This window comes from Notothenia rossii, assembly GCF_949606895.1.
Source record: "Notothenia rossii genome assembly, chromosome: 1".
Lineage (NCBI taxonomy): Eukaryota > Metazoa > Chordata > Actinopteri > Perciformes > Nototheniidae > Notothenia > Notothenia rossii.
In genome coordinates this window covers 15,310,041-15,323,984 of record NC_136912.1, presented here as the reverse complement: position 1 = coordinate 15,323,984, position 13,944 = coordinate 15,310,041, and the positions used below count along the sequence as shown (strand labels likewise).

The 13,944-nt window shown below is 41.6% G+C and overlaps 1 protein-coding gene across 1 annotated transcript in view; it reads right to left on the bottom strand.

The window, feature by feature from the left end:
* LOC307040085 (targeting protein for Xklp2-like) overlaps window positions 1-11,576 on the bottom strand; it is a 41,484-nt gene extending 29,908 nt beyond the window's left edge. The window contains 2 exon segments of the mRNA XM_079682642.1: window positions 10,821-10,959; window positions 11,440-11,576. Of these exon segments, the coding sequence (XP_079538768.1) occupies window positions 10,821-10,929 (109 nt within the window). The 5' untranslated portion in view covers window positions 10,930-10,959; window positions 11,440-11,576.
* Window positions 11,577-13,944: the final 2,368 nt, after the last annotated feature.

Here is a 13,944-nt window from a genome sequence, read left to right as displayed (position 1 = left end):
TGCGTCACAACCTGCTACGGTCCTGCGCGAGCGCCTTTTCTTGGAGGCACTCGCGCGGGGACCCCCGGCTCAATGAGCAAACTATGGATAAATCAAAGAAAAGTACCGGAGGAACACAGGATTTAATTCTGTGTGGACAGAGTTATATGCTTTCACAGCAAACGATGCTGGTTTACCGGTATGTTTGATATGTAGAGAGAAGTTGTCAAAGGTGCTGCAGCCTTTACGTATCGAGGAACAACACGGGAGAGGAAGACAGCTGACGATCTTCAGTCATAATTCAATGGGGTATGTAATTTATTTCAGAAAACACTTTTTGTTATATTCCATGGAATGCTCTTAACGTCCCGATAGCAATGAATATATTAAATGCTTTGACAATAAATACATACAAAAATTCATCTCTGGAAGCCGTAGCGCTGTAAAAAGCACGAGCAATCATTTTAGCCGACCCGGCTAAAATAACTGGATGGCCTACCTGCCTGTCAGCCTTCCATCTCTGTTCCATCTGTGCACAAACTTATCTCGTGGCCTCATTGATGATGCGCGTTCGTATGTGTTGGAGGAGGGACTCTGTAAGAAAGTCTGAAGGAAGAGGCCTATTTTTTCCGGTTGTGTATTTTCAAATTCTAGCGCACTCTAGCTGGTTTCTCCATTCTTACCTACCCTACCTTTATCTCTTTTTAGGGTGCAGCTATATGTTTTATTTATTTCAAAGTGGGCCCATTTTAATAATATTTTTTTTTCCTTAAAATGTTCAGAGGACTCCCAAAGTGCTGTGTTTAATTTATTTTAAAGTAGGCCTGTGTATTATTTCTAATTCTCCGTATAGGAGTTCTTTGTTTCTTATTAGAGGTTAACAGTTGTATATAATGTAATAAATAGCCTAATAAATGCAAAAAAACTGTAGTTTGTGTCTGATATAACAATAAATACAACTTTATTAGCTATCAAGCTATGAAATTTGTTTTGCGGCTCCAGACAAAAAAAAATTGGGGAAAAAGGAGCAAAATGGCTCTTTTGGTCAAAAAGGTTGCAGACCCCTGTACTAGGGCATTGCGTTCCAAGAATGCAGGGTTGTTGGTTGTTCCTAGAGTCTCTAAAAGCACAATGGGAGCCAGAGCCTTTTCTTATCAAGCTCCACTTTTGTGGAATCAGCTTCCAGTTTGTGTTCGGACGGCAGACACCCTATCCGTTTTTAAGAGTGCGCTTAAGACCTTCCTTTTTGATAAAGCTTATAGTTAGGGCTGATTAGATTCAGCCCCTAGTTTTGCTGATATAGGCTTAGTTTGTCGGGGGACATCTTACTTCTTACTTCTCTCTGTCTATACCTGTGTACTCTCATGTTCCGATTAACCCAGCTTCCCCAAATGTCTTTCTTTTTGGTGTCTATATACGCCGGGATCCGGAGTGATGGATGATCCTGCGGTCCTGTGTCATGGATTGCGAGTCCTGGATCTTGAGTCGTGGCTGTGGTCCTGGATCATAAGTCCTGGATGGATATCCTCGTGGATTCATCTTCCTATTATACACACATGCATTTCCAAACATTTGGACTACCTATGTTGCAAATGTATTATCTTTTCAATTTATACACGGCATCTATTGCACGTCTGTCCGTCCTGGGAGAGGGATCCCTCCTCTGTTGCTCTCCCTGAGGTTTCTCCCATTTTTCCCTTTAAACTGTGGGGTTTCTCTGGAAGTTTTTCCTTGTACGATGTGAGGGTCTAAGGACAGAGGGTGTCGTATTGTCATACTGATATTCTGTACAAACTGTGAAGTCCACTGAAAAAAATGTAACATTTGTGATATTGGGCTATATAAATAAACATTGATTGATTTCAGCCCTGTTTTTACTGATAAACCACTCATAATTTCAATAGGTTTTCACAAGAAAAATTACAGAAGAAAGCACATTATATATACCGACATACATGAAGCTTCTGGTATGTTGCAACTGACAAACCACATTAACAAGTGAAGAAACAGTATAGTCATAACATACTTTAATGTTGTGTGTTAAGTGTGTGTGATGAGTGTAAAAAAATGTAATGTGGATCAGTATGTGTGAAAAAATTATTAAATTATAAATTGTCCTGATCCACGTCAAAAATTAGCTGGTGTATCCCGAGGCGGACTCTTGCCCTCTGTCCCCTTGTCATCAGCCTCATGGTGGGAAATTGCTGGGTAATTGCTGACAGCAGACAGCAGACTTCGTTCAAACGAGGACATCTCCCTCTCCCTCCCCCGTTTTTTGCCCCGGACCTCAGCATTCTCCTCCTGGCTGGCTGCTGCTGGCTGACTGGCGGGCTGACTGGTGGACTGGCTGGTGGACTGGCTGGTGGACTGGCTGGTGGACTGGCTGGCTGGCTCACTCTCTACCTGGCTCTCTTCCTCTGCCACCAGGGTGGATGGAGGCAGGGTCTGCCGGGGGACATTGCTGGACGTCGCACGGTCTATGATGAATGGGGTTAAAAACCCCATCACTGGCATGAAACGCCAGGGCTTGTACCCCCCTGCAGACCCTGCCCCGCTTCTTTTTGCCTCCTTCTCCATATTCTTCTCCTTGCGGAACCTGTCCCTCAGAGTCTTCCATCTCTTTTTGCACACATCCTCTAATAAAATGAAATAAAATAATAAAGTTAATAAATAAGTTAATTTCTTGAATTTACTAAATTATTCCTCCAATAATGAATGCTATTTTTATGCTACATGCTGGCTAAATATACTGTCTATGCTTGATAGCTGTGCATGTATTATACGTTATGTTATATATTATGCTTATACTTATTATATTATATATATTATTATTTTATTAATATATATTATGCTACATTACTAGCTGTCCATTCAATGTTAAAACGAAGTAAACTGGATATAAACTCCCCAAACAGTTGAAAACCTACCAGTTTCACCAACTGTCTCTGCCACCTCCCGCCATGCCTGGTTCCTCCGGTTTAGGTCCCGGTAGGTGAACAGAGTACAGTCATACAGGACTGGGACACTTGCCACGGCAATGATTAATTTATCCTCCATTTTATGACATATGGAAAATAGTCAAGACCTGCGGTATCAGCATACACGCGGTTTGATTGGCTAGCGCTTGTACTGGCGGGAATTGCATAAACGGGATTTGATTGGCTGATGCCAAGCATCAAGCCTCAAAAGTTGAACAATGTTCAACTTTTGATGCCGATAGATGCTCGTGATGCTTGCAAAGCCATGCCATGCTCCCCACAATGCAGTTCGGCGAAGATTAAAAATCTCCTACGTCACCCCATTCAAGTGAATGGGCGAAGCGTTGAAAGCATTTTTTGATGCCTGTAGTATAGACGTACCGTAAGACGTACACTAGTTGTTCACACTAATCCTAATATTATCACTTAATATTAGCAAATTCTATTTTATTTTTTAAAACATATTGATGTAAATACATACACATATCGATTTGTTGTATAAATATTGCAAATCAAAACCTTTATTCACTAATAATTACCAAAAATCGTAGTTCTATCTCCTGTTATCAATGCATTCACATTGCCCGCCATGAACTTCCGGGGAACGATCCTCGTCTACATGAACCACGTGACGATAACCGTTTTTGGACTTCCGTTGTCGTAACTCTTCTATCTATATGGCGCTGGCGAAATATGCACATTCTGCTACATTGTCCATTCACTTCCGGTAATAGTTCCTTCAAAATAAGAGTCCCGATCTTATTATTATTACTACCAAAATAAAATAATATTATTATTATTAGTATTATTATTACTACCAAAATAAAAGTGCAAATCGAAACTTTAAGATAGGAAAATATTGGCATAAAAATATACTTCTATAAAAAGGTAACACATTTTTAATATAGTTAGACATATTAAAAAGTTATGCATTAATAATAATTACAGCATTAATAATTAATATCTAATTCTTAACTGTGAATGGTTTTCATTTATTTAACATTATAAATGTATTAGTTTGGCCAATGACAGAACCACAATCAAGACTTCAATCTTGAAGGGTCAATGGATCTATGGTGGGAATCAGCACAAAGGTCAAGAAAACCCACATTTGAAAGGGAGACAACGGATGCCCAAGAAACTAGTGACTTGCTCAATTCAATTTCATTTGTTACAGCAGTCATTTACCTTCCCCCCAAACCAAACCCAGCTTTCCCCTCGGATCTTGCTGAATTCCTCACACAACTTTGCTCTATCTCTCCATCTATATTATTACTTGGTGATTTCAATATTCATGTTGACTCAAACGAATCCAATACCGCTACAGAACTCCTGGACATACTCAACTGTTTCAATATCACACAACATGTTGATTTTCCCACCCATAAAAAAGGTCACACACTGGACCTGGTCTGCACCACTGGCATCGCCATCAACAACCTGACCACCTATGACCTCACCATCTCCGATCACCAGGCCCTCATCATGGAAATCCTAACCCCAACCCCCCTCATCAAGCTGAAGCGCACCATACAATTCCGGAATATCAAGTTCATACACCCCTCCTCCCTCTCCTCCCTACTGGCTGACACCATCCCTGACTCCACCGTCACTCACTCACTCGGACCCCTGGTACACCGATCATCTCCGTTGCCTCAAAACAAAAAGTCGCCAGCTCGAAAGACATGCTAAACGAACTGGTCTCACTATCCACAAAGACATTTATAGACTGCACCAACAGCAGTACAAAGATGCCCTCAACAGTGCACGCACCTTCCACTACTCCTCTGTAATACAATCTGGCAGCAATAACCCAAAGTCCCTTTTTTCAACTATTAACAAGCTCCTCAACCCCATGGATAATATCTCCAACTCCTTCACCACCTCAAAGTGTGAATCCTTCCTCTTATTCCTCCAAAGCAAAATTGAAATAATACACAGCAACATAGCCAACTCCTCCGTCTCGTCCACCATCCATCCTTTTCCGGAACCTGCCTACCCTCCTCCTTCCAGTCACCCTTTCACAGCCTTCAGACAAATTACCTCACTGGACATAGTTGCCCAAGTCACCGGCATGAATACCTCAACTTCCATCCTGGACCCCATGCCCTCCACCCTTGTCAAGGCCGGCCTCCCCCAACTCACTCATCTTATCACCACAGTCATTAACTCCTCTCTGTCCACTGGACTCGTCCCCCCTGATCTGAAACTCGCTGCTGTCACTCCCATACTCACAAAAACTGGTCTCAACCCTGATTCCCTCAATAACTACCGGCCCATCTCTAACCTCCCATTCCTTTCAAAAATTCTGGAGCGAACTGTTGCCTCCCAACTAAAATCCCATCTGGACTGCAATAACCTTCATGAACCTTTTCTATCTGGTTTCCGTACTCGCCACAGCACAGAATCTGCCCTACTCAAGGTGACCAACGACATTCTCCTCTCTGCTGACTCTGGTTCCCTCTCAATTCTAATTCTCCTTGACCTTACAGCCGCATTTGACACGATCAACCATTCCATCCTCATCAACCGCCTCCAGTCTTCCATTGGCATTACCGGTACTGCCCTCTCCTGGTTTAAATCCTATCTCTCTGACAGACATCAATTCATCTCCATTAACAACTCCAAATCCCCCACAGCCCCCGTCAATCATGGCGTCCCTCAGGGTTCTGTACTTGGTCCCCTTCTGTTCATCATCTACATCCTCTCAATTGGACAAATCCTCCGTCAACACCAACTCCAGTTCCACTGTTATGCTGATGACACACAGCTCTACCTCTCAACAAAATCAATTTCTCCAACCACACACTCCCAGCTCAGCACCTCAACAATTTTCTAAAACTTAACTGTGACAAATCGGAACTTATAATCATGGGCCCAAACTCACTCACCCGCTCAACCCAAGATTTTTCTCTTACCATCGATGGCTCCATTGTCAACCCCTCCACTCACATCCGTAACCTTGGCATCATCCTCGGCCCCACCCTCACTTTCCTCCCTAACGTCAACCAGGTCACAAAAAACGCATTCTTCCATTTAAAGAACATCACCCGCATTAGACCCTCCCTCTCATCGACCGCTGCTGAAACTCTGATCCATGCCTTTATAACATCCCGACTGGATTACTGCAACAGCATACTTTTTGGATCACCTGCATTCACACTAAAAAAAAACTTCAATATGTCCAAAACTCAGCTCCCCACTTGCTCACCTCCACCCGACGCTCTGACCACATCACCCCTATCCTCCATGACCTCCACTGGCTCCCCATCAAACACCGCATTGACTTTAAAATATTACTTTTCACTTTCAAAGCCCTCAACAACCTTGCCCCCCCCCCCCTACCTCTGTGACCTCATCCAACGACACACCCCCACCCGTCGCCTCAGGTCTGCTGAAGCTAACCTACTGCAGCCCATCAGGACAAAGCTCCGGACCTGGGGTGACAGGGCCTTCACAGCAGCCTCCCCCACACTCTGGAACTCCCTCCCCAGCCACGTCAGATCTGCCATCACTCTCACATCTTTCAAACAATCCCTCAAAACTCACCTTTTCACTCTTGCCTTCAACTCCTAATCAACTAACCCCTTGCCCTTATTCCTCCTACCTTAGCACTTTCTACTTTTGTTGTTATTTTGTTTTACTTGCTTGTAAGCGCTTTGAGCACCAGGAAAAGGACTTTATAAATGTAATGTATTATTATTATTATTATTATTTGTGAGGGATCTGTGAAGAACATGACAACGGCTGCACTACTGGTGTTTTGTATACCAGTAATTGAGGGTGGACAAGTTTACTACCACTTAAGTTTCAAATAAGTGTGTTCATTACTTATTGTAAAACATTTGAACATTCTTTTGTGTCACATGTTCATTATTAAGTTGATGTATAACTGTATAGTATCATAATTATTTAAAATACAAGGTGACTAAAAATGGCAACCGATTTTCAGTTTTGGCAACCAAAAGCTGATGCATGGTTGCCAGCCTGGCAACCACTTTTAAAAGTTAGCGTTGAGCCCTGGTTAACCCAATCCGTACTGTAGTAGGTGCATGCCCGGCGCCGTGAGAGGGCCAGGCCCTCCCATTTGACATCCCTGCCCTCCCCAAATAAACACGTTTTTTATTATTTATAATATTTACATTTTTTATTTTTTTTATTTTTTTTATTATAAATAAACGGTGAACTTTTATGCTACGATATATGTGATGTCAGATGGTAAAAAAAAAAAAAAAATCGCAGGCTACCTCAAATAAATTCATGTGTCTGTTGTGATTTGTGATTCGTCCACATTTAGACCAATCATAGCGTCACACTCTGCCGCCTATTCTGGATTTGTTTATTGATCATTCTGTAGACTCCCATTTCTGTTTGAATTACAAAATGGACATCAGAAATTGGCTTAAAAGGTCTAAGGATTTATTAAAACGAAATAGCGATGAAAGAACTGCAGCCGATGGTGCTGCTGGCGACCCTGCACCTGCAGCAGCACGCCTTAATGTCACAAGCTTGACCTCGGCAAACCCCGGGGCTGAGTTAGCGAGCCCAAGCCTTGACTCATCAAGGCGGCCGCCACCAACGCTGTCCTCCGAGGCACAGCTCCTAGTGCCCCTACCATCAGCCCCTGCGTTGCCACACCCTGTAACACACCAGCCAGCATCCTCCTCCTCTTCCGTGCCTCCACTACAGACGCTACCTTACAGCACATCAACAGGTAGGCTACTTTTGGGCCAGCAACCGCTCAAAGACCAACAGCCCCAGGTGATCTTGGGGTTAATAAACCCAACCAGGTGAAACTGGATCGTTATCCAGGGAGATTGTTTTCAGGAAAGAAGCGCACTTTTGCCACTGCATGGTACTACAACAGACCTTGGCTTGAATATTCGTTAAAAGCAGACGCAGCCTTTTGTTTCCCCTGTAGACAGTTTAAAGTAAATACGTCTTCATCTGATGCGGCTTTTACTGTCAAAGGTTTTTGCGACTGGAAACACGCATTACAGACTGATAAAGGACTGCTAAGGCATGCCGCATCAAAAGAACACATTTCATGTGAGAGTTTGTGGAGAGAGAGACAGATACGCGAGGAACAAATAAGGAAATGAGTACTTTGGTGCACACAGATCAGCTGGCACGGAACCGTTATTACGTGTCAGCTGTCGTTGATATTATAGCTTTTATAGCTGTCAACCAACTCCCTCTCAGAGGTGACCAAGATTCACTCCACAGCATGTCCGAGTCAGGCAGTGGGCTCTTCCTATCGCTGTTTGAGTATACGCTGCACAAAGATGCAGAGTTGGCCAAAATAATGTTCTAAGTTAGCATACTTGCCAAACTTGAGACCTCAGAAATCGTGAGCATTTCAAAAAGCAAAATGGGGGGGGGGGGGTGGTGCTAGTTTATCGCTGGAGCTGTTAGATTAACATTAACATGCTTATTGTAGTTCTCAGTGCAATGTCTTGCGGCCTGTAGCACCATCCTTGATGGAGCATATGTGTGGGCTGGTCCTGTATTAAATAAAGGAAAGGAGTGAGCAGAGGGTAGAGTTGTCGATTCTTGTTCTGTTTTCTGTGACATATTTTACTCACCCTCAGTTGCGCACGCTACTAAAGAAACGCTTAGACTACCATGGAAACCAAACAATGGTGTAGCTGTATTAAAGTCAGAGTGGAAACAGTACAGAGTAAATCTGGTTATGTCAGAAATGCCGGAGAAATATGACCCCGGGAGGAAACTGGGAGAGGGCAATGAAATCGGGAGTCTCCCGCGAAAATCGGGAGGGTTGACAATAGGGCTGCAACAAACGACTAATTTGATAATCGATGAATCTATCGATTAATGAAACGATTAATCGACTATTCGGACTATTACTGTATGCCTTGCACAATTTCTCAAACGCTCTTATTTAGCCATCAACTTTTAGATTTAGCTTGAGGTTGTTTTCGGCATGTGGAAACTAACAATGAAGATAATAAAGAATGAATACTTGATTCAAAAATACATATATTATTAAATTAACTAAACACATTTTGAACAAAATTAACATAGCTTTTTATTTAAATTAAATAAATAATATTTCACATAAAAAGAAACAACAATGTTTTAACAAATCGTATTAAATAATCTGATGACAGAATTGTAAACAGAATAGCTGAAACTTTAACTAAATAAATAACTTGGTTACCTCTAATCGTTAACCTATGTTTGTATAATGTAGTCAACTCCGTGTGTTGCTGCTAGCATACATAACACCTGAAGTGGAAACGTTAATCGTGGATGGGGCTACAGAGCTACTAGGACAGTCGAACCCGGTGCATTCCTCCGTCTGGATGTGGTGCACTTTTGTTAAATGTTTAGACAAATTGCTCGTGTTACCGCCCTTACATGCTCAATTATTATTGCCCTTTTGGTAACGAGCATTGTCCATCTCAAGACGGATAAAGTTAAACCACACCTCGGAGCGCATTCTCTCCGCCATCTCCGCAGTGTGTTGCTGCATTTGGCAGCCGCGTGTGTGTAAACTGCCCCGCCCCCTCGCACACAGACGGGGGAGAGAAATCTCGTCTGATCGAAAATACATCATAGACGCATTTGTTTGTCTTTTTGCATGTTAGAAACGAGTTGGCGACACTAAGACTGCGATATAATGTTTTTGTAGCAATAATACATGACATATATTTTTTAAATGTCTCCAGTACCAATAAAAAGACCAATAACTTTGGAGTTTAACGGTGCGTAAAACACACGTGATGACGTCACCAACGAATCGACGACTGAATTAGTTGGCAACTAATTTGGTAATCGATTTTAATCGGTTAAGTCGATTAGTTGCTGCACCCCTAGTTGACAAGCTATGGCTCGGCTGAGCGAAAGGATGCACCTACAGTGCATAGACATAAACCATGCCCAAGGCAGGCAAAACAGTTCATCGTCTCCGTCTCTACTATTTCTCTCCGAGTGCAACGATGAGGAAGCTGCCATCCTTAACTAGTGTGCCTGGCTCATGATTTACCAGTGTTTGTGTTGCCACGCAAACAATGTTTCAAAAGTGGTTTCTATATTGCCCTTTATTTGTGTATGTATTTGCGATAAGTGTGCGTCTTTACGCAATGCTGTTGGCCTTGCTGTTTGATATATATTGTGCCGCAGACCCGCAGCACGTGACGGTTTTGTGTGCCCTCCCATGAAAATCATATGCCCTCCCTTTAGATTCGTTCTGGCGCAGGGTCTGAGTATGTGGTCATCATTTTTGTACCATTTGGGCTTATTTAAATGTTAAAACTCAAAAATATCAGAAATAACTCTAATTGCTAGTCATTTTCTGCTAAAAGTCTAACTTATAATAGGGCTTTCAGACAGACATGGTGAAGTGGATCAAACCTCACAGTGGGGTGAAACTGAACTTGCACTCAGGGAGAAGTTGTGGTGATGTGCTGTTATGTCTGAAATGATTATCTAACCAGAGAGAGAGAGAACCTGCTTTTCACTTCGGCCACATGTTTAAGGAAAATCTCTGTGGTGTCATCAACCTCCCTCACGTTGTGTGGTGGCAAAAGAAAGAACTGGCTAATTTACTGATGTCCTAAAGAGGCAATCACCTCCTCGACTGTTATGGAGGAATTACAGATATTACAAATACATCCTGTGCATATTGCTGTTAAACCACATTGTATTAAAAAAAAAAAAAAAAAGATTAATTGGTTTTGCACTGATTTTTCAACTCTTTTTTTTTTTTTACAACAACGTTCTACTTACTGTACACACTTTTGTATGCACGATAACAAACCAAAGCAAATTCCTTGCTAGTGTAAACCCACAGTTGGATCAATAGCAGACAGATGCAGAGATACTGGATATTAAACTTACCAAACCACTTGTCCTCGTCCTCAGCCTTCTGCTCTACTAACATTAGCATGTCCACTACGTGCGACGGGGCATCAAACTCGTAGCGATCACCGGAGTCGCTGCCCGCCATAGTGTCAATATGTGTTATTCGACAGCTCACCTAAAGAAGAAAGCAGTTAATTTGACCACTCTTTGATTAAAGTGTCCCCATGTACTAGAGTCTGCGCTCTAACCAATGTCGATTAGCTTGTTTTGAACTAGCGGATAGCTTAAAGTTACAATGTATGGCTTAGCTTGTATTTTTAATGGAACAAACAGTAACAACAGTTGGAAAGCAAAGTCACTTTAGCTGTACTTTGCTGTTATTATTTAAGCTGACATACAATTACTGAGTATCATTTTAGGAGTCATGTTTTCCTTTTTTGAGATGGAACGTTATGTTAAACTAGCTTGGCCGAGGGAAAACCGGCGATCTCAAGTTAAACATAACTTCTAACGCGTATTAAACTATCAGCTGACTCTAATTAATACATGAACACATTATTAACTACGGTTGAATTAGTAAACGTTCAGATATTTGTGCAATTACGGAGGAAACGTTGATCCTAAACATGTAAAAAGTGTAAAAAAAAACACTTACCGAGAACGTCCGTTCCTAAAGCAACACAAATGGAATATGCAGTCCAAGATACAGGTTTGTTTACATTCATTTAAAAAAAAAAACAGAGAATTAGAAGAGGAGGTCACGTGATCACAGAGAGCAGCTGTGGAGGTGAGTCTCATGTTAATTATTCAATGGTGAGCCGCGAGAAACAGCGCGAGCTCTCAGAGCCGCGTGCTCCTCCTGAAACTGGACGTTCTGTTTGTTGATCGCGCGGAACGAGCGTCACCTGCACAGGTGTCCGCAGCGGTGCACTGGGGATTTTTTTTACTGTGGGAACGCTATTTTAATTAGGTCCAAACAATGCCACACAAGTGCGCACGCGCGCAGTGCACTCACAAAACGGGCAGACAGGTCCACAGAAACTACCAGTAATGTATGTATGCTTAATCCTACTTTTGTACTGCAAAAAGCAGACGGCACTGCGCTCAACACACACACAGACTCAGAACACACTGGCACATAAATTACACAAATAATTTATAGGCCTAAATTGCATACGCTACAGTATTGCAACCAAGCAGACAGCGCTGCTTCTCTCTCTCTCTCTCTCTAGCTCCACTTTCAAAATCTATTTAAAACTCATAACAAACAAACAAAATTCCCAAAGTTGTCCTGAAATGAACTTATTAAATAAACGAAACGAAAAATATAGCCTACGTATGCAAACAACATTGAATCTGGACTTGAAATTATTCGGATTGTGTGCCTATACATTGCAAATAAGCAGACAGCACTGCCACACACACACACACACACACACACACACACACACACACACACACACACACACACACACACACACACACACACACACACACACACACACCTCTTGCTTCCTCCGCCACATTGCGCGTGCCTTATACAGAGATCAGCCCATACATTGAAAGCATTGCTTTTATTCTGAGGAGACTGTAATTTTTAATTAGCTTTCTGTCCCTCAACTATTATAACCTCGCTACTCAACATTTTTTATGTTTACCAAACACTGTACCCTTAAGTGTATTCAATTACATAATTACATATGAGTAAAATAGAGGGAAGCAACATCAAGGACAATGTATGAATAATTGTAGCAGCTGAATGAAAAAAAAGCTTTCCAATGTTCAATCATTTCCTTTTAGTTTGATCTTGGAAACATTTAGCAGCATGAGCTGAACAAGTGCATTTTCAGTTGCTTCATGAGCTGCAGACACTTTCAAATTCCCTGTAATCTACAGTTTTTGGTAAAAATGTCGTCCTTTTTACTGATTAAACAGTATTCATGTTATGACATACCATTTTAATGGCAATGATGAAGGCAATGATCATTATTCTAATTAAAACATAAGCTTCACACAGCTACTTTATCTTCATTTTTTTGGTGTAAGGAAAAACGAACATATTTGTGGACGTATTTATAGAATCTGGTGGTATAATCTCCAGGCCTCTGTGTGGGATCTTCCCATGGCAGCAGTTTGCTGATATTAAGGGCCAGCATCGGTGAGGGACACGCTGTCAATCTACTGCCTGCTGATGACCGGGGCACGCCACGGCCCTGTGGTCTTCGCTCTGGTTCCCACTAGGCACTATTTTGCATCCATGTTATAACAAGGCCCCTTAGCTGTTGTAGTTAACTGCATAATGTCAATCAAACATTATTATTTATACTAATGTTTACAATGATGTATTATTTAGGGAATGTGGGTGCAGTTTGAGGTCTGCTCTGCTACATGACCCACCCTTTATAACCGAGCATCACCTTTTTGTACAGAAACATTACAGGCCAAAAACATACCTCACACTAACCAAAAACCCTAAAAACTAAACTACCCATACCCTAACCTAACTACTAAATGGTCTAAAACATGCATTTCATCAGTCTAAATATGGTTTTGAAAAAAGTAAGATATAATAAACACAAAAAATGATATGTGAAAAATATTGGTATATATAAATGCATTACATCATCATCTTTATTTAAAGAGACTCTTGGTCCATTATTACAAGACATACAACACTCAAATATACAGAGTAAAGTAAACTTGTGTAGAAGTCCCAAGCCATTTAGCCATTTCTAAATGTGGCCCTCAGTGTTGAGTTATTCCCACATTAGTGGAAAGGATGGGGTCATGTTAGTGTTGGCTGTCTATTTTTCATTAAAAACTATATATTATTATTATATGCTGGCCAATATTACATCAGATTACAGTATTGACCTTGTCAGTCAGTACAGAAGCTAATCCTAATATCACATCTCCTAGTGACACTTATAAATGACAAAACATCAAAAGCCAAGAATATTTGTACCTTCCAAAAATGTGTTTAGTTTGTTATTCTGTATTTTTCGACAGATAGTGTCAAATACACCCATTTCACTAAAACATTCACAGTGAAGATAGTTCTTACTGTAAAACATAAATTAAGTTCCTGTACCTTCTGTTTGAGAGGCGCTCTCAGGCGGGAGAGGATCTTTAGGGACAGACTAAACCCTTTGGCTTTCTC